Source organism: Chiloscyllium plagiosum, chromosome 15 (assembly GCF_004010195.1).
Source record: "Chiloscyllium plagiosum isolate BGI_BamShark_2017 chromosome 15, ASM401019v2, whole genome shotgun sequence".
Classification (NCBI taxonomy): Eukaryota; Metazoa; Chordata; class Chondrichthyes; order Orectolobiformes; family Hemiscylliidae; genus Chiloscyllium; species Chiloscyllium plagiosum.
Window position 1 is genome coordinate 15028133 of NC_057724.1, and position 22330 is coordinate 15050462.

Consider the following 22330-nt stretch of genomic DNA (forward strand, 5'->3'; position numbering starts at 1 on the left):
AAACACAGTGAATGGTGCAGGACTGGCTATGGCAACCATGGATATTATAAAACTTCATGGTGGCACTCCAGCTAATTTCCTGGATGTGGGTGGTGGAGCAACAGCCCAGCAAGTTACAGAAGCCTTCAGACTTATTACTTCAGACAAAAAGGTAGGTATAAAAGTTGCCAGTGCTGCCACTTTGGAGCAATGTTGCAAGTTTGGTCTCCTAATTATTAAAGACTGAAAGGAATGATTCCCCACCAGCCCTATGTAGGGGGAATATCATGCTTGTTGCTGATTGATTGATTGTTATTGACCGTTGCTGTTGTTGTGAAATCTTTGTGTTACCTAGAATTATCTTAAAATTAAGAAAGTGCGCAGGGAATATATGGCTGATGCCGAAGGAAACAATATTTATGCAAGCCAATTTCTTCAACACGAGTGTTCAAGTAGGTATTCACCCCAGAATACAGCTTAATTAAGAAATTGAGCCAAGAGCATGTCGAACATTCCAGACCAACTTTATAAATCCAAAGCATGCAGATGATTAGTAATTATCATTGTGCACTCCTATGTGACTGTCTTCCATTGTCCTTGCTTAGCGTATTGCTATCTGCAGCCATGGTAACAATAGTCTGAGCATACATGACAGTAAACATATCCTGTATTATGAAAGCCCAAGCTTCCAGTGTGGCGCTGAGATGTCTGAACAAGGGAGGGAAGTGCAAGTGCCAGCTGTACGGAGAGTGAAATTCATGTGAATTCTGTTGCAGTGATTCACCGACATTGAAAGAAGGAAGACCATTGCAAGTGGCACAACAATTTTTTTTAATGTTACAAACCTGCAAGAAAGCCTTTGTACAATGTCAAGGATCATGGAAGAAACTGACACCGAATTTGAATCCCATTCTTTCCAGTATAGAAGTGGTGGCTAACTCTATTAGAATGCAGTGGAACTAACATGATGCTGGGTGGCTGATGTCTTAGCTTTCAGTATAGCACAACCTGGAAGCAGCACCATCCACCTGGCAGGAGAGAGGGGTGACCAGATTATGTTTCTAACATTCCCACATTTCCAGCACTTTTAATTCTGTATAAAGAAATGGCTGTGGAAGTTTAGCCAATTGAAGTTTTCAGCACTGAGAATCTTGTCAGTGGATTAAGTGTATTGAGAACATGTGAAGCTAAAACTTATAAATTCAGTACACATTTGAGGGGCTGAATGTCCTAGTCCATTTCCTATTCTTTTTTGACGCTAAACAACAATAATGGCTAAATTATTAAATTTTAACATCTGCATTTACTTTAAATGCTTTTCTTCTGTGAACAGTTTGCAGGACGATTGCTTAGCTGTCATAATTGGTATTCAAGATGCCAACGTTCCTAATTATAAGCCTCAAATTAAATTCGATCAGCTTCTTAATTTAATTTAACTCCCTTGGTGAGCCCACTGACACGGACTGGAGATTTATATGAAACTGATGATTTAATCGGGCTTTGAATTAATTCAAATTTCAGATTTGAAAGTTATTGATAGACAGTTACCAATGATGAGAATGGTATAAAGGACCAAATCTCCCATGGCTGAGCAACTAGTCTATGAGGCAAATGATCCGTGGGCTGTCTGTCTTGAATTCCATGCGTCCTGTTTGCAGTAGGATTCGTGATAATCTTGCGCAAAATTCAGGAGTCATTTCAAGGAGCAAATTACAAATGAGAAATCAAAGTCAAACCTCAGCTGTACTTGGAACCATGCCAAAACATTTGAAAAACAACTTGGACCTCCATTAAAAACCTAATCAGTTTTAGTGGTGCAGTGTCTCCAAGATTCAGAACGCGACAAGAGTGGGAGGCAGAGATAATTCCCAACCCTATTTTAGACCTGAGCTGCACAGGTGTTAAAAGGAGGAAATACTGCAAGGAGTTGCTGTCTTTGGGTTACCATTGCATGGCACCTAATGGTCAATTGCTAATAATTTGCAAACCGGGCGTTTGACAGTCTTTCTGGGAACAAAGTATGGACATATCCAAGAAGTGTGTCAGTTAGTGCTGGATGATAACAGCACTCCCTCAAAACACACACATGTCTCTTGTGTGCCTCGCAGAAAACCAAGAGTAGATCCACAGGGCTACTATGTCATAGCTTGTATTTTTTGTTTCTGACCTCAGAAACCAAATTGTTTAGGTTTACCTTCATGTGCAAAAAGTGAGTGTGTTGGGAACCAACAGTGCAGACCCCTGTAATAGTTAATACAAAAGCTGATGCAGCCACAAAGGGATTTGGAGGAAAGAATGATCAGTATGTAAAATATATTTCGGGATGAGGCAGCTTCATTTTTATTTATGAAAGGTTCACTGCCATTAGTTTCTAAGTTATTTTTAAATCTGGACGAAAGTCCTGTGGAGGTTTTAAACAAATATTTTTAATTGAGCACTGAGTACTGCAACAAATGTATTTAATAAAAAGAATAGTTGCTTGTTAATTCAGTTCCTATACTTCTTATTCCTTACTATAACCATGTGCAACATAACACTAGGAACATGCTTATAATATAAATAAAGACCATTTTTGAAGAGAATTGTATCTATTACTTTTGCTCTAAATGTTGTATTTTACTCTTTTAATAAAAGGGAAGCATAGAAAGAATTGAGGCACCATTTTAATGTTTATAAATATTAGGTGTATTAATCTTACCTTAACTCAGATTCAAACATTGCTGCGGACATGAATGCATAATTTAGGCTGACACTTTATTGCTGTGCTGAGAAATTGCTGCATAATCACAGGTATGGATAAACCAACATATCTTTAGCCTCTTCAGGTTTAAAAATCTCTTGGTACTAATTGAAAAGAAGCAGGCAATGTTCCTGCCTGAATTATCACCACCAAAAATAGAATGTAGGCCCTCACTGCATATATATTACAGCCATGTTTACCCACTTCGGAAGTATTTCATTCCCCTTATGAGATGCTTTAGAATATGCTATGGAATTAAAAGATACTACAAACATCAAGTTTATTTTCCTCCATAACTCTGTGTTTAGAAAAGGCTATTAGTTGAAAAAATGGTGCAGTTCCTTGAACTGTATTTGCTTCAATTAATGTAATCCAGGACGGATGAATATTGATTTTCATGTTACATCTATGACTTTGCTGACTTAATATTGCGCATCACATAGATCAGCTGCCCCTGGTGAAGCCAATTTTGAGTGAATAAATATAGCTGCTTGAAACATACTTGACTAACTCCTCTACCTAATTGGTAGAAAGGTCAGCTTGCATCAGCGTAACCTCCACCTTAATCTTTGTAGATCTGCTCAGTATATACATTAATAAGTAATGATCTCCATGACCCAAATGCATTTTTGGAAGTACTATCCCTCACAGGAAACATTTAATCCAAGCAATATCTACCTCCTATAGTTCAGCTGGACACTATAGCAATACTTGCTTTGGTATTCAAATTTCTCTCTCTGCTTTTTTGTTTCTTCTTTATCTCTCGTGTAGGAATTTACGCATTTTTGTTGTGTTGTATGCAGTTCAGTGTTTCTCCAGCTGTCCTGTCTCTGAGCAATTGCTGAATTTCTTTCTCATCAAAATCCTGGAATCCCTACCGGTCAGCACTGGTTGGGGTATCATTTTGAAATAGACGCAGAACGTCAGAAAGGTCGATTACCATCTTTGCAGGGAAATTAGAGATGAGTAATAAATGCTGGATTGAAATCAGATTCAGAGGATATGCTGTATACTTAAAGATGAAGTTCTCTTGCTGATTTGAGTATAATTTAATGCACATAGCAAGATACCACCGCAAAGTTAAAATATTTTGGTGTTGATTGAAAGGGGAAAATTGGTCAAAACACAAAGAAGCACTTTGTTCTTCTAAGTGCCCTGCAGATGGAGCATGAGTATAAAACATTTCATCTGAAGGATAGCACCTCCAATAATACATTGTCCACACAATGCTGCCCACAAGTTTATGCCTAGTTAATGCGCTGAAATCTTGAAGAGGACTTGTATCTATATCAGCTGAGACAACTGAAAATCTCATGAACTTAATTAAATCAAGCTGATATATGCACTTGTGTATGCCTTAGGCATCTTAAACTTTTATCATGGACATATATTGTGAAATATTACACCTTGTTAGCTTTCTGCATTTGAATTAAGTTATTAATGGATTTAACATCTATGTTATTCAAATCCATGCAAGTGTATAATCCTCTCGGTTAAAATATCAATCATCCTTCTAGGACAGATTATCTTTGGTTTGAAAGGCAGAATTCTAGCAGGTGCCAAAATATATCTGAAAGCAATGAATATCTTTTAAAAAGATATGGTTCCACTCCTCTAGAAAGTAACTGTGTCTTCAACATTCCTATTTCCCTTTCACATTCTTCAAAAACTTCCCTATTCCTAACTGTTCTTTAGCCCAAGTCTCTGTTCCCTCACTCAGCACATGAAGCAAAATAGTGAATGCATCTACCATACAAATTATGATAGCCTGTATTAAACTGAACATAAGTATTTTTTCTGCAATGTCATATCTTAAGGCCTGATTAGATTAGATGTAGTTCTGCTATCGGACGCGTTTTTTTAAAAAATAATCTGAACTGTTAAATTGGCATCCAGTGTAAATCTTGAAATTATCAGTTGGGTTTGCAGTCTGATGCATTTGCACTTGCTAGTAAAAAGCGTATATTAATACACGGGACCCTTGGAAGCCAAAGGAATTTGTACATGCGTTGTATCATTTTCATTGATATAATTGGGGTTATGGAGACTGCCAGTTTCTTCTGTTTTCTGATTGCAACACGCTGACCAATCATTCTACCAACAATGGGCATAACTAATCAGCATCTACTTCTCATGCTGTATAAGTTGCTGTTTTTTCAAGTCTGTTTCTTTCTTCTTAGTCCTGATGAATGCGAGATTGATGGTAAAATATAAGCCTAGAGTGTGGGTTTGTACAAAGAGCTAATGTAAATGCTTCACAAAATGTATTCAGCAGCAAAAGATCAAATTAACAGGGTCTATACTTGTCCCATGTGATTTATGTACACCCACTGGGCATAATTTCATTTATTTTCAATTATGTACTTGAAAATCTAGTTCTTTGAGATAACCAAAATCTAAGGCATTTATGTATAAATCTGAAAAAAAAATCAATTTTTTGTTGCCGCAAAACAGAAATTGCTTTATAAAACAGATACATCATTACTGTGACTAGACTTTTGTGGGTCTGTTGCAGCTTTTGATCACTGATTACTTTGAGTCATATCAAGTATACAGAGTTTCAAAGGAGACAATTTTTAAAAAAAGTTAAATACTGCCAGTAACTTACACGCAAAGTTGATGAGTCAAACATAGTGAGATATTCTAATTTAGGATTTATTCACTGATAAGATCACAGTGTAATAAAACTTTGCAAACCGTCAAATCCACATCAACCAGAGCAAACAATTTAAAAAAAAACATAGAAATACAGAGCTAAACTTGAGGGATTTACTAGAATGATACAAAGTACTTCAGTTAAATGGAATATCTGGAGAAGCTATGATATGATTAATATCATATATTTTAGAACTTGGATTTTGAATTAGTAGCAAGTGTGTTTTAGTCTGTGTGTCTAAGAAGATTTAATGATTAAATGGTCATTAATTCTGGACCCATGTTTTATTTTGTAACGAGTAAGACAGAAGAAGTTCCTGCAGGGCAAGTGCACAGAGTAAATACTGATGTAAATTACCTTTAATATTTCTGTCTCTTCCTACATTACTGTCATATAGGTTGACCATGGGTTTATTCCATGATCTGCACAATTGCTTTAACTTGGCAGTGAGTTGGTAATGGAACTGCAATTGTGTTGGCATGGAATGTTTGTGAACTAGTGCATGTGTACAGATGAGATTGATCATGTTTCCATTCAAATCCTGCTATTGCCTCACCCCTCTTTATCTCTGGAGATGAACCCATCAAAATCAGTTGTTCACCATTTAAATGTACATCCTTGATGTCGAGTCATAGAGATGTACAGCATGGAAACAGACCCTTCGGTCCAACTCGTCCTTTCCAACCAGCTATCCTAAATTAATTTAGTTCCTTATGCCAGCACCCGGCCCAAATCCAGCTAAACCCTTACTATTCATATACACATTCAGATGCCTTTTAAATGTTGTAATTGTACCAGCATCCACCACTTCCTCTGGCAGTTCATTCCATACAGGCACCACCCTTTGTGTGAAAACTTTGCCTGTTAGGTCCCTTTTAAATCATTCCCCTCTCACCCGAAACCTATGCCCTCTAGTTCTGGATTCCCCCAATCCAGGGAAAAGACCTAGTCTATTTACTCTATCCATACCCCTCATTATTTTATAAATCTCTATAAGGTCACCCCTCAGCCTCCGACGCTCCAGGGAAAACAGCCCCAGCCAGTTCAGCCTCTCCCTATAGCTCAAACTCTCCAACCCTGGCACCATCCTTGTAAATCTTTTCTGAAGCCTTGCATGTTTTCAACATCCTTCCTATAGAGGGAGACCAGAATTGCACACAGTATTCCAAAAGTGGCCTAATTCCAAAAATGTCCTGTACAGCTGCAACATGACCTCCCAACTCCTGTACTCAATACTCTGACCAATAAAGGAAAGTATACTAAACGCCGCCTTCACTATCCTATGTATCTGAGACTCCACTTTCAAGGAACTATGAACCTGCACTCCAAAGTCTCTTTGTTCAGCAACATTCCCTAGGACCTTACCATTAAGTGTGTAAGTCCTGTCCTGATTGCCTTCTAAAAATGCGTTTATCTAAATCAAACTCGCATCTGCCACTCCTTGGTAACTTTCATCGCTGTCCACTACACCTCCACTTTTGGTGTCATCTGCAAACTTACTAACGATTCCTCCTGTGTGCACATCCAAATTATTTATATAAATGACAAAACGCAGTGACCCAGCAGCGATCCTTGTGACACACCACTGGTCACAGACCTCCAGTGTGAAAAGAACCCTTCACAACCACCCTCTGTCTTTTACCTTCGAGGCAGGTCAGTATCCAAATGGTTAGTTCTCCCTGTATTCCATGTGATCTAACCTTGCTAACCACTCTCTCATGGGGAACCTTGTCAAACACTTTATTGAAGTCCATTTACTATATACTGACGTCCACCCCTCATCAATGCTCTTCATGTGATATTAACAGAATGTTTGCACTCAAACCTGCAATCACGTAATGCATTTCAGTGCAACAGATTCAAAACATTTTTTCTGCTTCTGTCTCCACAGACTTTCCTGACCTGCTGAGTTTCTCCAGCACTTTCTATTTTTATTTCAGATTTCAAATTAATGCAGTATGCAGTTGTGTTCAAATTATGGTTTTGGGCTAATCTCAGGCGATATCCTCTGCGTTCTGGATACATTACCCTGCAATTCTTGCTGTGTTTCTGTTTCTTGACTTTGTTTGGTACATATGAAATTGTGGAGCTCGAGCTTTGGAAGGGGCTTAATTGTTTTTATTTTGTTAGTAACACTGCATTCTTTTTGTTTATGTCAGAATTAAATAAAAATTTTAATGAGCTCTGACAACTTAAGCAGTTACATTAAATAATGCATATTTAGTCAGGTATCGTATAAACAAAAGTAAGTATATTCTCACAAGCTAATGTAGGCATGAATGGCCTCCTGTGGTACAGCAACAATTCTGTGAAATCTTTCTATTGTTTTGTAATTATCTAATTTGTGTAAATAAAGCTTTGGAGTTATTTCTCGACTATTCTGTGAATTGTGTTCCTACACTTGTGTATTTTTATACCTTTAGATATTTAGCATGTTTAGCCTGTTTGAATAAAATTCCTGTCAGTACAGTATTACTTCCTTTTACTAGCATTATAAAACATGGATCATGATCTAACCTAATCACTAACCTTGCAGACTGGTAGAATTCTATGCCAGCTGTCAAATATAAAATTGTTTCATTCTGCTATACTTCAGCCAGCAAACTTTAATGTCAATAGGGAGATGGCGAACTTTTTTAATTTCACAGTAGACTTATTTTGTGGAACTTATCAAAAGTTTTAAAATGTTGTGAAAGAATAATATACTAGAATTTCGATTCATGAGGTTTGCTTAAAAATCTAATTTTGCACACCTCACAACTTTTGATTAACATGGACAATGCCAGCAATGGCTTTTAAGTTCTTTAAAATTCTTTGAAATTCACTTTCTTTAATCCTTGACTGACTTTATTTGATATGATTAAGCCCAATAAGATTTGGTCTATCATCAAAGGGGTTTATTGACTTGAAGAGCAAAGACCGTCTAACAAATGTGCTCATAATGTGTAATGATGTAAGAAAGAGGTTTAATTTTCGATTGGTGAAAAAGGCACATGAGACTTCATGGACAGAAGATTTTTATTAGAATATATTATTAGATAGTAGAATATTTAGGTGTGAAGATTTTTACTGCAATGTAAGTGTAGGTTGTACACAAAGTATTGATTACTGAAAGATAAATTGATGGATAGATGATCCTTGTTTTGTTCTAGTTAAAGGTTTTTCTTCAGAGTTTGTGATGAATTTGGTCATTCTCTGACCCTTATTCTGTAATTGTTGACAGGCCGTTCAAAACCAGTGCACAGAAGCAACATAGAGGTTAATTGTCATATGATTACTTTTGCATGCCCCATTAAACTTCGGCTTTTTTTCTGTGTAGTTTTACTTCATCCATGCCCATTTTACCTTGGTGTCCATTGTCCACTTCTAGTGTTATTACATCAAGTATGACACTAATTGGATGTGTAATAAATGACCTTGTGCAATGTTCCATTTATGTACTTAAATCACAATCCAAGAAGACTACCTGTGGTTGTACAAGAATTGAGGAAGGAATATCATTTGTACATCAAGCACATTCCTTCCATGCTCCATTTACAATTTGTATAATCAGGAACTCTACATAAGTATTTCAATCTTCCCAAAAAGATAGTGTTTCAGAGAAGATAATGTTCATTAATCTCCTTGATTAGATGACCTACAGTGTGGAAACAGACCCTTCAACCCAACAGGTTCACACCGACCCTCCGAAGAGCAACCCACCCAGACCCATTCCCCTACATTTACCCCTTCACCTAACACTACGGGCAATTTTAGCATGGCCGATTCAGCTAACCTGCACATTTTTGTTTGGACTGTGGGAGGAAACACACACAGACACAGGGAGAACGTGCAAACTCCACACAGACAGTCGCCTGAGGCGGGAATTGAACCCGGGTCTCTGGTGTTGTCAGACTGCGGTGCTAACCACTGTGCCACCATGATATTTTGGAAGGTCCTGCAGACTCGATGAGACACTATCAAAATGCAAGTTTTATTTTTGAATTCAATTTCCTTCTCTAAATTGTAGTCACTAATTTCTGCATGCTGGTTGCAGATTACCCAATGAATTACAATGCTGGAAATGTGTTGCTGGAAAAGCGCAGCAGGTCAGGCAGCATCCAGGGAACAGGAGGAGGGAACTGGTGAAATCCGAGTTCATCCCTTGTGGTTGGAGGGTTCCTAGCCGGAAGATGAGGCGTTCTTCCTCCAACCGTCGTTTTGTTGTGGTCTGACGATGGAGGAGTCCAAAGACTTGCATATCCTTGGTGGAGTGGGAGGGGGAATTGAAATGTTGAGCTACAGGGTGGTTGGGTTGGTTAGTCCGGGTGTCCCAGAGGTGTTCTCTGAAACGCTCCGCAAGTAGCCGGCCTGTCTCCCCAATTACAATAGCTAATGTACCATTTTAAGCTAAATTCAAATTTTGGAAACTTATACTCTTGACAAATACCTTGTGTATTCACTTTTGACTTTGCTTAAGGAATCAAGTGAATTTTTTATGACTTTGGACCTGAGGAAATAGTATTATTTCAGATCTGACCGTTTTTGTTACTAAATTAGGTGTGTAATTTTCTTGTCATTACACATTCTTTTAAGACCCCCTCCCAAATTATCTAACCAACACTTCACTGTGGTAGTAAACTCATTCAGTCAGTACGTTCTGTTTTAAGTACATCTCAATATAACCATGCAAAAAGATCTCAAAGTGCAATCATGCATTTTTTTAAAGTACTGTTTGCTGAAGTCTGCACAGACTTGGATCCAATTGGGTGGAAATGCGCCATTTGTGTAATTGGCTTTTATGATCTTCATCTATCTCCTTAAACCTGTCAATAATTGAAAAGTGCTCATTAGATTTTTGTAAAACAACACTTTATCATCAGAGCTGATATTTATTTTTGAAATTGATATTGTGTTTCATTACAATGCGGATGAATATCGACATGATGAAGTCAAATTGATTCACTTTGATTCTATATAGCACTGGCAGAGTTTAAGGTTTTCTTAGTTCGTTTCTTTTAAAGTTAGTTGCTGAGAAACATCGTGGTCATTCACTTGTGCTTGTAAGTTATGAATCATCTTTAAAAGCAACATACCTTGTGGGTTTTGACAAAGTTGAGTGGGAAAATTTTATTTATGCCTTTACCGAAATATATTGTTCCAAGATGTTTTTAAGGAACTTATAAGAAAAGTTTGACACTGAGCCACATACGGAGATTTTATTTAACTTATCAAAGGCTTGAAAGCTACTGATTACTGAGCAAATACTTCACCAGTCCCATTACAGGCTAGCTGGTGTCACTCCTCAGCCAAATCTTTACCATGGACAAATGGATGAATGTGAAAATGTCTTACTGTCTGAAGCTCAGACTCTCTCAGATTCTGAGGGCTTGCCTGGCTTCTTGCTTTCTACCCTTCTTATCACATCCTGGCTCCCATCCAAACATCAAGCCCTATTCACCAAGATTATTACACAAATGCACTCAAAAAGACCATTGGTACAGGATGGAATTCACTTAGAACCCAGGCCATCAATGACAGATCAGTTAAGTTCAGGAATGTTCAAGAGGCCAGAATTAGAGGGATACAATTATCTTAGAGGATATTAAAATAAGTGAAGAGTTAGGGAGGGATGAAGCCCTGGAGGGTCTTGAAAACAAAGATTAGAATTTTAAAATTGAGGTCTGGTTTAACTATGAATGAGTGCAGATCAGCAAGCACAAGGTGAAGAGCAAATCAGACGATGCCTCAAATTTGTGGATAGAATATAGGAGGCCAGTTTAGTGTATGTTGAAATATTCAAATCTGATGTTACCCTAGGTATGGTCTCAGCAGCAAATGATCTAAGATAGAATCAATTGATTCAGAAGTTCTAGAAAGGAGAATATCCCAGAGGGCTAATGATAAAGAATTGGCGTTTTAAATAATTGTTTTTAACTTGACTCGTCAAAAGGTCAAACTTTACTTACCTATGACATGTTTGAGTGTAATGTTCCAGTAATGCTTATCATTTCCTTGCATTTTAAAAATATGATACATAATTATGCTGTAGTGAGTAATGATTTTGCCGTCATGGTAATACTATGTCATTGGTTTCTTATGGAATTTTATAACATTCCTCTTTCATTTTATGCACATTTCAGAATCTTGTGTGTGCTTTCTTTTCATTGTGACTTTTCACCCATACCAGTTTTACTCTTTCTTATTTAGTCCTTTATTTACAAATGCCCAAGATTAAAAAGCAACAGGAGAAGTTTTTTACAAATCCTTATCTCAGTTTATAGTTATAATACCTAGATGCTACAATGGCACCAGCCTCACTTAGAGATTCTGCATACAGGTAACAGATTCATGCTGGTTTAATTTGTTCTGGGCTTGGAATTTAGGCACCTTTGAAATATAGAAACCTATAGCACAGGGGAAGGCCATTTGGCCACTCACTTCTGTTTGGCTCTTTAAAGAACTAGGAGAAAGTGAGGTCTGCAGATGCTGGAGATCAAAGTTGAAACTTTATTGCTGGAACAGCACAGCAGGTCAGGCAGCATCCAGGGAACAGGAGATTCGACGTTTCGGGCACAGGCCCTTCTTCAGGAATCCTGAAGAAGGGCCTGTGCCCGAAACGTCGAATCTCCTGTTCCCTGGGTGCTGCTTGACCTGCTGTGCTGTTCCAGCAATAAAGTTTCATCTTTAAAGGACTATCCAGTTAACTGCACACTTTCTCCACTTCTGTTGTTTTTTTCCTTTTGAAAGTTACTAATAAAACTGCTTCCCTACAATTTTCATGAGTGTGTTTGCAATCACATCAACTCACTATTTAAAAACAAAATTATTTTCATCTCCACTCTGGTTCTTTTGACTATTACCTCAAATCCATGCCCTCTGCGTACAAACCCTCTTGTTAGAGGAACAGCTCTTGCTCATTTACTGTATCGAAAGCCTTCTTAATTATGAAGTAAAAGTCGTACTTTGCATCTGATTTTGTTTTACATGATCTGGCTGTGATCCATCTTGACAGCTTGTGTGGCCTAAACTGAAATTTGTGCTTAATTATCCAGTCCATACATCCTCAGCTGACAGCCACAGAACTTCTGATGTTTTCATTTGAGGAGGGAAAATACAATAACTTGTATCTCTCTGACCAATTAGTTTGGGAACTGCAAACTATTAGCAATTGTTGATTGTAACTTTATTTGAGAATGTCTTTATAATTGGATTGCCCAGAGAAGTTGCAACCTAACAGCACTTTTCACTTTGAGCCAGCAGAACATTAAATATTGCACCATCATTGTGCTGTCCCTGTCTTCAGATTGTGTAATGATGTTAATCCATAGGTGGCAAGGTGGCTCCATGGTTAGCATTACTGCTTCACAGAATCAGGGACCGGGCGATTGTGTGGAGTTTGCACATTCTCTGTGTGTCTGCATGGTTCTCTTCCAGGTGCTTTGGTTTCCTTCCTCAGTCGAAATATGCGCAGGTTAGGTGGATTGACCATGTTAAATTGCCCATTCAGGGATGAGCAGGAATAGGGTCGGGGAGGAATCTTCTTATGACCTCTTCACAGGATCTTCTTAAAGTCATAGAATTGTTTCAATGTGGACTCAATGGGCTGAATTGCCAGCTTCCACACTGTAGTGATTCTATGATTTTAAAAAAAAACTTGAGGCTAATTCAGTTATCGCACCAAAACAGTTCAGCCTATGAAATAAATGAGCAAGAAGTTTTCATTATCAAAACGTGGAAGATGTGTTACAAATAGCTGACATCACTGGACAAGTCAGGTCTCAGGCTTGATAGATCATACTTTGATTTGTTTTGGTTTTAATGATATCTCTCACTGAAACATAAAAATACAATGCTGTAGATTTTGCTTTAACAGTAAAGCATTATTTTTAACAAAGAAAAGATAAAATAAAATAAACCAAATTATCTACTTAGAACACATATTCATACATTTTTAAACACACGGTGAAAATGTATTCCAATTCATCCCAAAATACTCCTTTACAAATTGAAAAGAGAAGAAAAGGTTTTTGTGTGGTAACCAAAAATACACTAGTATAGTGCTCATAAACATCACTCAAACAGAACTTGCTGTCTCTGACATCTCGGTAGGTTGAGATCACATGAGTTAAACTTATAGACTGGAACTTCGTATTGTTTACTGTTACACACCTGAGCTTAAATATATCCGGTTTAAAGTAACCTCTTGAGGGTTTTATTCCAACACTTCAACTCTGGGACTATCACTAACTTTTTATTCTGACATAATCTCCTAGTTCCACATTCCATCTCAGCAATTCTAGAGCAATCTTCATCTACAGAGTCATCTACGAAGGTTTTTTTCCCTTAATCTTAAGAAAAGTTCTAGAGATCTCTAAGAAACCTTGAGGCCTCAATATTCACCTTGCTGGCTTGCAAATCAGTTTAAAATAAAGAGAAATCCATAGTGATGCACAATAACTCATCAATTTCAAAGCTAGGCCTCAAAACTGTTTTTGAAATGAAATAACCAGGGCTGCAGAAACACCTGCAAATTAATTAAGTTCAGAATTCAAAACCCATAGGTTACTAACTCAAAATCCAAAAGCCCATCTGAGAATAAATGATGTGAAAATATATGTATAAATCAGTTTACATCTTCAGATCACTACTATTTAAACTTTGTACTGATGTGTACCCATGAAATGTACCATTACACTGTTCAACTTAAAACCCATAATCTGAAAAATATATATTGTATAATATCATTAATATTGGAATACATTTATGTCTTTCATTCACAGAGAAGCCTTCTTTACAATTATATGATGAAGAGACTTATTATTCAGAAATAAATCAGAAAGTTTTATTTGCTGTAATGCTTCTTTCCATAAACGCTGTCAGATAATTATTTAATTCCTTGTTTCACTTGCAGGTTCAGGCGATTCTGGTGAATATTTTTGGTGGCATTATGCGTTGTGATATAATTGCTCAAGGGATCATTACTGCTGTTTCAGATCTACACATGAAAATTCCCATTGTTGTTCGATTGCAAGGTGAGAATATTCATAAGTTTCAAATGCTTGGTAATTGGTTATGTACAAGAAGCATTTAAGGACAGGTTCTTCCCCAATGTTACTAGACTTATGAATGGACCCCTCATGTATTACAGTTGATCTTTCTTTCCATCTTCTCTGTTGTTGTAATACTATTCTGCATTCTGTTCTATTACCCTGATGTAAATATGTAAGGTAGATTTTGTCTGGTTAGCCCGCAAAATAGTACTTTTCACTGTATATCAATACATGTGACAGTAATAAATCAAAACAAATCAAATCATCTTTCCCCTGTGCTGATAGTGCCTGTTCGTTACGCATCTTCACCCTTTCCTCTTGTGGGTTGCACTGCCACTGTTTGGGGAAATGTTACAAGGGGGAGTGTTACAAGGGGACATAAATTTAAGGTGAAGGGTGGAAGGTATAGGGGAGATGTCAGGGGTGGGTTCTTTACCCAGAGAGTGGTGGGGGCATGGAATGCGCTGCCCGTGGGAGTGGTAGAGTCGGAATCATTGGCGACCTTTAAGCGGCATTTGGATAGGTACATGGATGGGTACTTAATCTAGGTTAGAAGTTCGGCACAACATCGTGGGCCGAAGGGCCTGTTCTGTGCTGTATTGTTCTATGTTCTAAGCCAGAAAAAATGCAGTATTGATATGGTGTTTACATTTGAATTGTGAGTTAACTGGAGGTTTATTAATTAATTGTGTGGATATTGTTAGTGGATAACAGTGGAGTAGATAGAAAAGCTTTGAAGTTTGCAGAGAAATCAAGAAAGTGAAACATGCTGTTTTCACAAACATTCACAAAAATAATTTGATCAAGAAGGTATTCATCTTAGAATCCCTACAGTGTGGAAACAGGCCATTTGGCCCAACAAGTCCACACCGACCCTCAGAAGAGTATCCTACCCATTCCCCTACCCTATTACTTATATTTCCTGTAACTAACGCTTCTAACCCTGAACATCATGAACAATTTAGCATGGCCAGTTCACCTACACATCTTTGAACTGTGGGAGGAAACCAGAGCACCTGGAGGAAACCGACGCAGACACTGAGAATGTGCAAACCCCACACAGTTGCCTGAGATTTAAAAATTTTTTTTTTAACTCATGGATGAGGACATTGCTGGCTAGGCCAGTATTTATTGCCCATCCCTAATTGCGCAGAGGGCAGTTAAGAGTTAACCACATTGCTGTGAATCTGTGGAGTCACTTGTCGGCCAGACCAAGTAAGGTTGACAGTTTCCTTACTTAAAGGATGTTAGTGAACCAGGTGGGTTCTTCCAACAATCGACAACGGATTTTTTTTAGATTAGATTCCCTACAGTGTGGAAACAGGCCCTTCGGCCCAACGCCGACCCTCCGAAGAGTAACCCACCCAGACTCTGACTGATGCACCTAACACTGTGGGCAATTTAGCACGACCAATTCACCTGACCTGCACATCTTTGGATTGTGGGAGGAAACTCACGCAGACATGGAGAGAATGTGCAAACTTCACACAGACAGTCACCTGAGGCTGGAATCGAACCTGGGACCCTGGTGCTGTGAGGCTGCAGTGCTAACCACTGTGCCACCATGCCACCCGATTCATGGTCATCATTAGACCCTTACTTCCAGTATTTTTGTTGAATTCAAATTCCACCATCTGCAATGGCAGGATTCGAGCCCGGGTCCCCAGAACATTACCTGGGTCTCTGGATTAACGGTCCAGCAATAATACTACTAGGCCATCCCCTCCTGGGTTGGAATCGAACCCAGGTCCCTGGTGCTGTGAAGTAGCACTGCTAGTCACTGATACACTGTGCCCCCATTAATGTTTGATGATCTTAAAAAGGAAGTGGGAGGGTTACAGGCAGAAATTTCAGAGAATGTTAGGATTGAGTGTGGCAGTTTGATCTGTTTTGAAGGTAAAGAAATGACATCTGATGAGAGTTAATGGCAGTGTTTGAGGGTTGCATCACTGAGGCAATAGAATGATTAGAAGCTTAGACAGCACAGCATGATTGGACTTGTGAACTCAAAGGAAGGGGAAATTGTAAGGATGTATTGGGGTTTGGTCTATAGAAGGGACTAGGGTAGAAATTCTGGAGGTCATACAATCCATGAGATTATTACACACAGAGCCTCATCTCTTGAGTTAGTGAACTTCCCCATCAAGTATCTGATTATAGGTTAAGCAATCCAAACATACTTGTCTTTATTTGCTTTTTGGATAGTTTAGATTAGATTCCCTACAGTGTGGAAACAGGCCCTTCAGCCCAACAAGTCCACACCGACCCTCTGAAGAGTAACCCACCCAAACTCATTTCCCTCTGACTAATGCACCTAACACAATGGACAATTTAGCAAGGCCAATTCACCTAACCTGCACATCTTTGGACTGTGGAAGGAAACCGGAGCACCCAGAGGAAACCCACGCAGACACAGAGAGAATGTGCAAACTCCACACAGACAGTCACCTCAGGCTGGAATTGAACCCGGGTCCCTGGTGCTGTGAGACTGCAGTGCTAGCCACTGAGCCACTGTGCCGCCCCATTCATTCATTCAAAACATTTGTATTTTGGGCAAGGTTCTCCTTTGTGTCTTTCTAAATTCACTTTCCGCTAAATGTTCATTCTTCTGAGTCTATTTTGTTGGTAAGCTTTGAAATAAAAATCCATGTTAACCTTACATGTATCATTTACTTGTACCTACATTTTGAATAAATCTTTTTTTCTTTACCATAGAGTTTAATTTACCTGATCTTTCCTCAAAAATACTCATTTTAAAATTGGGATCAGTTTTACTATTGTTGACTAGACTCTGTCTAATGGAAAAATGTTTTGACACACAGGTCAGCATAGATTCGAAGCAGTACAAGTCAAAGTACAGAACCTTGTATACTACACTTGTGACTTCCTCCCAGCTCCACTAATCAGAATTTGTTTTGCAAGTTTATTTTCTGAAAAATCATGAAAAGTGTTTAGTATTCTGAGAAGTTTGTTATGCAGAATCCTCCCCTCCTATTTCTGTGTCTACTGTGAGTAAATTATTGCTCCAAAGCTATTCCTTTAGCTTTCACCATTATTTCACCCCCACTTCATGTTAGATTAATGCTCTGATGGCAGTTTGTTAATCTTAATAGTACAATTACATTTTATGACAGTAGCCAGTGCATTAGAGGTTTTCTTGGATTCTTCTGGCAACATAAGAGTTTGCACCATTTTCTCCATAGTATATATTTGTCACAAGTTCTCTGAACTTCCTGGGTATCTCTGCAATGGCGGCTTCAGAATTCTATCATAAGACCATAAGACATAGGAGCAGAAATTAGGCCATTCAGCCCATTGAATCTTCTCCACCATTCAGTCATGGCTGATAAGTTTCTCAACCCCATTCTCCTGGTTTCTCCCCGTGACCCTTGATCTCCATGACTATCAAGAACCTATCTACCTCAGTCTTAAATATACTCAATTTTCTGGCCTCCACAGCCTTCTGTGGCAATGAATTCCATATATTCACCACTCTCTGGCTGAAAAGGTTTCTCCTTATAACTGCTCACAATTCTCCAAATATGGTCTGACCAGAGTCGTGTAGAGCCTCAGAAGTACATCTCTGCTTTTATATTCAAGTCCTCGCAAAATAAATGCCATCATTGCATTTGCCTTCCTAACTACTGACTCAACCTGTAAGTTTACCTTGAGAGAATCCTGGACCAGCACTCCCTAGTCTCTTTGCACTTCAGACTTCTGAATTTTCTCCCCATTTAGAAAATAGTCCATTCCTCTATTTTTCTTGACCTCACACTTTCCCATGTTGTACTCCATTTGCCACTTCTTTGCCCACTCTACTAACCTTTTCAAATCCTTCTGCAGCATCCACCTCCTCAATACTGCCTGTCCTCTACCTATCTTTGTATCATCTGCAAATGTAGCCAGAATGCCCCAGTTCCTTCACCTATATTGTTAATATATAAAGTAAAACGTTGTGGTCCCAACACTGAGCCTTGCAGAACACCACTTGTCACTGGCTGACACTCTGAGAAGGACTCTTTTATCCCCACTTTCTGCTTTCTGCCAGACAGCCAAGCTTCTATTTATGCTCGCACTTTGCCTTGAACACCATGGGAACTTATCTTACTCAATAGCCTCCTGTGCGGAACCTTGTCAAAGGCCTTCATGAATTCCAGGCTGTTCTTGGACTAATCTGCTCATTACTACCTCAAAGAATTCTGGCAGATTTATCAGGCAAGAGTGTACATAATGCATTACATAATATATAATATTTCCTTTTTAAAATCTACATATGAAAGTAGGAACAGTTTAGTTATTGTATCATGTTAGGCTACGCAATTTCACTGATCTGCCTAAAATTTATTTTAAAACTCTCGATATTTCCTTGTCATCGATCAGTTTGGTAATAGTGCGTGTGACCATTAACTAGACTGCATCTTTGGAGAGAAGTGATGAGAAAATAATGTAGAGCAAGTCAATCGTCTCAAATTCAAACTTGTTTCCAGAGCTGCAGCCACCAATATTTATAGACAAGATTAAACTGCAACTCAGAAACCACGTACCGTTTCTTTGGACATTGACTATGGCCCATTCCTTAAACAGGTTGAAGGGAAATAGACAGTTGGGTACAGCTTGCTCGTGCTTGTAAATTAGTTCCAGTCTATGACCCAGTCAATAATTAAAAAAAAAACTCTTTAATCCACAGTGACAAAGCTGATTCAGCGTTTTAGCCTTGTTCAATAATAGTTCCTAGTAATATACTACTGAGTCAATTGCTGCATGGATTGTGCTATTCAAACAATTTCACAAATTGCAGTGTGTGTAATTTAAACAAAAATGATGACAAAAGTTACATTTTCCACATTTGAGAGGCAGAATCCCATCTGCTGGGAACCCGAATTCTGTGTTTGGACAGTCAGAAATGGACAGTAAATGGGCACTTTTATTCCTACCTGCTCAGCTCACTCTTCACTACCTGGTTCACAGTAGAAGAGGTTGAGATTGGCGGGCAGCACAAGTTATTCCTGAAATCCTGTGAATCTACAAAGTTTTATCTCCACTGCACACATTACAAATTGCTCTCCAAATCAAGGCATTCGATATAAAGCTGTTCTGTAGATATCTTTTCCATGTGGTAACAAAGCACAGACAGCAAGGGGTCAAAAGGAGAAAAGTGAGAGGAGGCACATATACAGCACAAGCACCGCTATGGACCCTTTGGACCAATTGGCCTGTTTCTGTGTTGTGTGTAAAAGTGGATGATGCCCAGTACAGGAAACAGATTAGAAAAGCAGTCAGGGTAAATCTGAAGTTAACACTACGGTGCAGAAGAAAGAAAAATATGGAATTCACAGTTTGAAGTTAGAGTGAAAGATGGGGCAAGAATTCTAAATTCTTAACACTAATTTTAGCTCCATACCAAAGAAACTACCCAATGAAAAATTACTGGCTCTTGGCAAAATCTGCTGCTTATATTCAATACTTTCTGAAGGCAGTAGAATAATTACTAGAAATAATGATTTTGGTGGATTTTGTAGCTAGACTAACATGTGCTGAGAGATGTACAGGCCAAAACAAATTCTTCACAATGTGTTTCTCGAGAGAAAAAGGATTGAATAAGCAGGGGATGAACCAATGGCATTTTTATTCTCATGTTTTTAATTTCTTTTCCTACGGCAGAACTGGAACCATAGACATAACAGAAGGGTGATTAATTTTATTGTCTATCTTAATTGCCCTTGAAAAGATGGTGGTGAATTGCCACTTTGAACTTTGATTAAAACTGAATGAAATACTTCAGTTGTTGTATACTATTAATGACATTTCACATTGACAAATATAATGTATTCAAAATGCAGTTATAGTTTGGTCTTTTGAATAACTAATAGCTTCTCTTATTTTCCAAAATGCATACATAATTGTTATAAAATTAATTTTCTGGAAATTTGCAGTGATGCACTCATATTTCTTGAGTATTTTGAAGCCGAGGGGGATCTAAGCTCTTATGTTATTAATCAGATAACTGCTAACCAGAATGCGTTGGTTTGTGTGACTGTGTGTTTAGATTGTTGGTATTAATAGATTTTGGTATACACATGTGGAAATTATCCAACAGTTAAACAGCACTAAAAGCAGGTCTTTACCAAATGCAGACCAACTAACTTCAAATGCAGTAAATCAGCAAATAGGAAAACAGCACAAATGCCATATTTGCTGGACCTCCAATGAAATAATGGCCATGCATGTGGTCTGAAGACATTGCCTCTTGTTACCCACAAGAATAAAAGCTGTACTTTTTTTAATTGACTTAAGAGTTTTCTTTTGAACTTAAGGCCAAAACATAGATGCTCTTAGTTTAGCTTTACAATACAAACCTAAACTTGCCAATCAGAAAAGATTTTCTTTAGGATGCCTTGCCAATTTGTCTGATTTTTCTACTCTCTGAGGCTTTGGACTTGTTCAGCTAACTCTGGTTATTTCTTTTCTTATGCAATGAATATATGGGATTCATACCATTGCTGAGAGAAAATGGACTGTGCAGCTGTCCATCTGTTTTTTGGTTTATAGTTATGCCCAATTCCTTAGTTTCTATCAATTAAAAATTGTTAACTTATTGAGGGAAGTTGAGGATTTAAATTTGATGTTGGAAACCAAAGGCCATTCATCCCCCTGTATGTGCCAGTCAATAAAAGGCTGTCCAGCTTGATCACCAATTTTGCACTTTATTATTTCATTGTCTTGTGGGTCATGGCTCTTGCAGGGAATATACAATTTTGTTTTGCATTTGTTTCTATCACCCTTTCAGGCTGAGTTTCAGTCCCCACTGCCTGAAGAGAGAATAGATTTCTCCTCAATGCCTCCATCTAGCAAAGCTTTCTACCCATTGCTTCAAGTTTATGAACTGTGGTATTGACTGCTTACCTGAAGAAAATAAGTTATCTTCATTTTACACACTTTAATTAAATCTCTCCTCAGCTTCCCCTTTTTTAAAGAGAAAAAAATCCCCAGCCCATCCGATTCTTTCTTATGGCTAAAAATTCTGTGTTTCTGACAGCATGTTTGTAAATCTGCTTTGTGCCCTCTTCAGTATGATCACATCCTGCCTGTGAAGCATTGACCAGAACTATCCTCTAGCTGCAATGTACTGAATAATTTGTACAGTTTTAGCATAAGCTCCTTGATCCTATGTTCTGTGCCTTGGCTAATAAATAAAAGTTTCCTGTGTATCATCTTAACCCCATTATTTACTTGTCTTGCTCCCTTCAGAGATCTGTGGACATAGGCACCAAATGTGAATCTCTGTTCCTGAACCCTTTATTATTCATTTCTTTGCCTCTGTGCCTTACATAAGGCATTACCTCACATTATTGCCAATTAAATTTACTTTTCACTTCTGTGGCCAGCTAACTAGTCCATTTATAACTGTCAGGAGTCTATAGCTTTCTTCCTCAATATTAACCACACAAGCAATTTTTATTTCATCTTGATCATGTGGTATATGCCATGAAAATAAAAGGGAATTTAGTACTTAACCCTGTGGATGTCGCTGGAATTGTCTTCTACTCGCAAAACCATCCTTCGAGCATTACCTTTTGCTTGCTGTCACTAAACGCTTTAGGATCTTACTTTCCACTTGTCCTTGGATAGTCTGCCTAGAACAGAGAGAGACCTCGGTGTTCAGGTACATATTCTTTGAAAATTGCGTCACAGGTAGATACAGTGGTTAAGAAGGCACTTAACATGCTTGCCTTCGTTGCTCAGACCTTTGTGTATAGGAGTTGGGATGTCATATTGAAGTTGTACAAAATGTTGGTGAGGCCTCTTCTGGAGTACTGTCTGAGTTCTAGTTGCTCTGTTATAGTAAGACTATTATTAAATTGGAGAGGGTTCAGAAAAGATTTACCAGGATGTTATTGGCAATGATGGGTTTGAAATGTAAAA

General features: G+C 38.2%; 1 protein-coding gene across 1 annotated transcript in view; it reads left to right on the forward strand.

Annotated features, from left to right (window-relative positions):
* LOC122557126 (succinate--CoA ligase [ADP-forming] subunit beta, mitochondrial-like) overlaps positions 1-22330 on the forward strand; it is a 94834-nt gene that overhangs the window by 67163 nt on the left and 5341 nt on the right. The window contains exons 8-9 of the mRNA XM_043704465.1: positions 9-151; positions 14269-14389. Of these exons, the coding sequence (XP_043560400.1) occupies positions 9-151; positions 14269-14389 (264 nt within the window). The remainder of the gene's footprint in view (positions 1-8; positions 152-14268; positions 14390-22330) is intronic.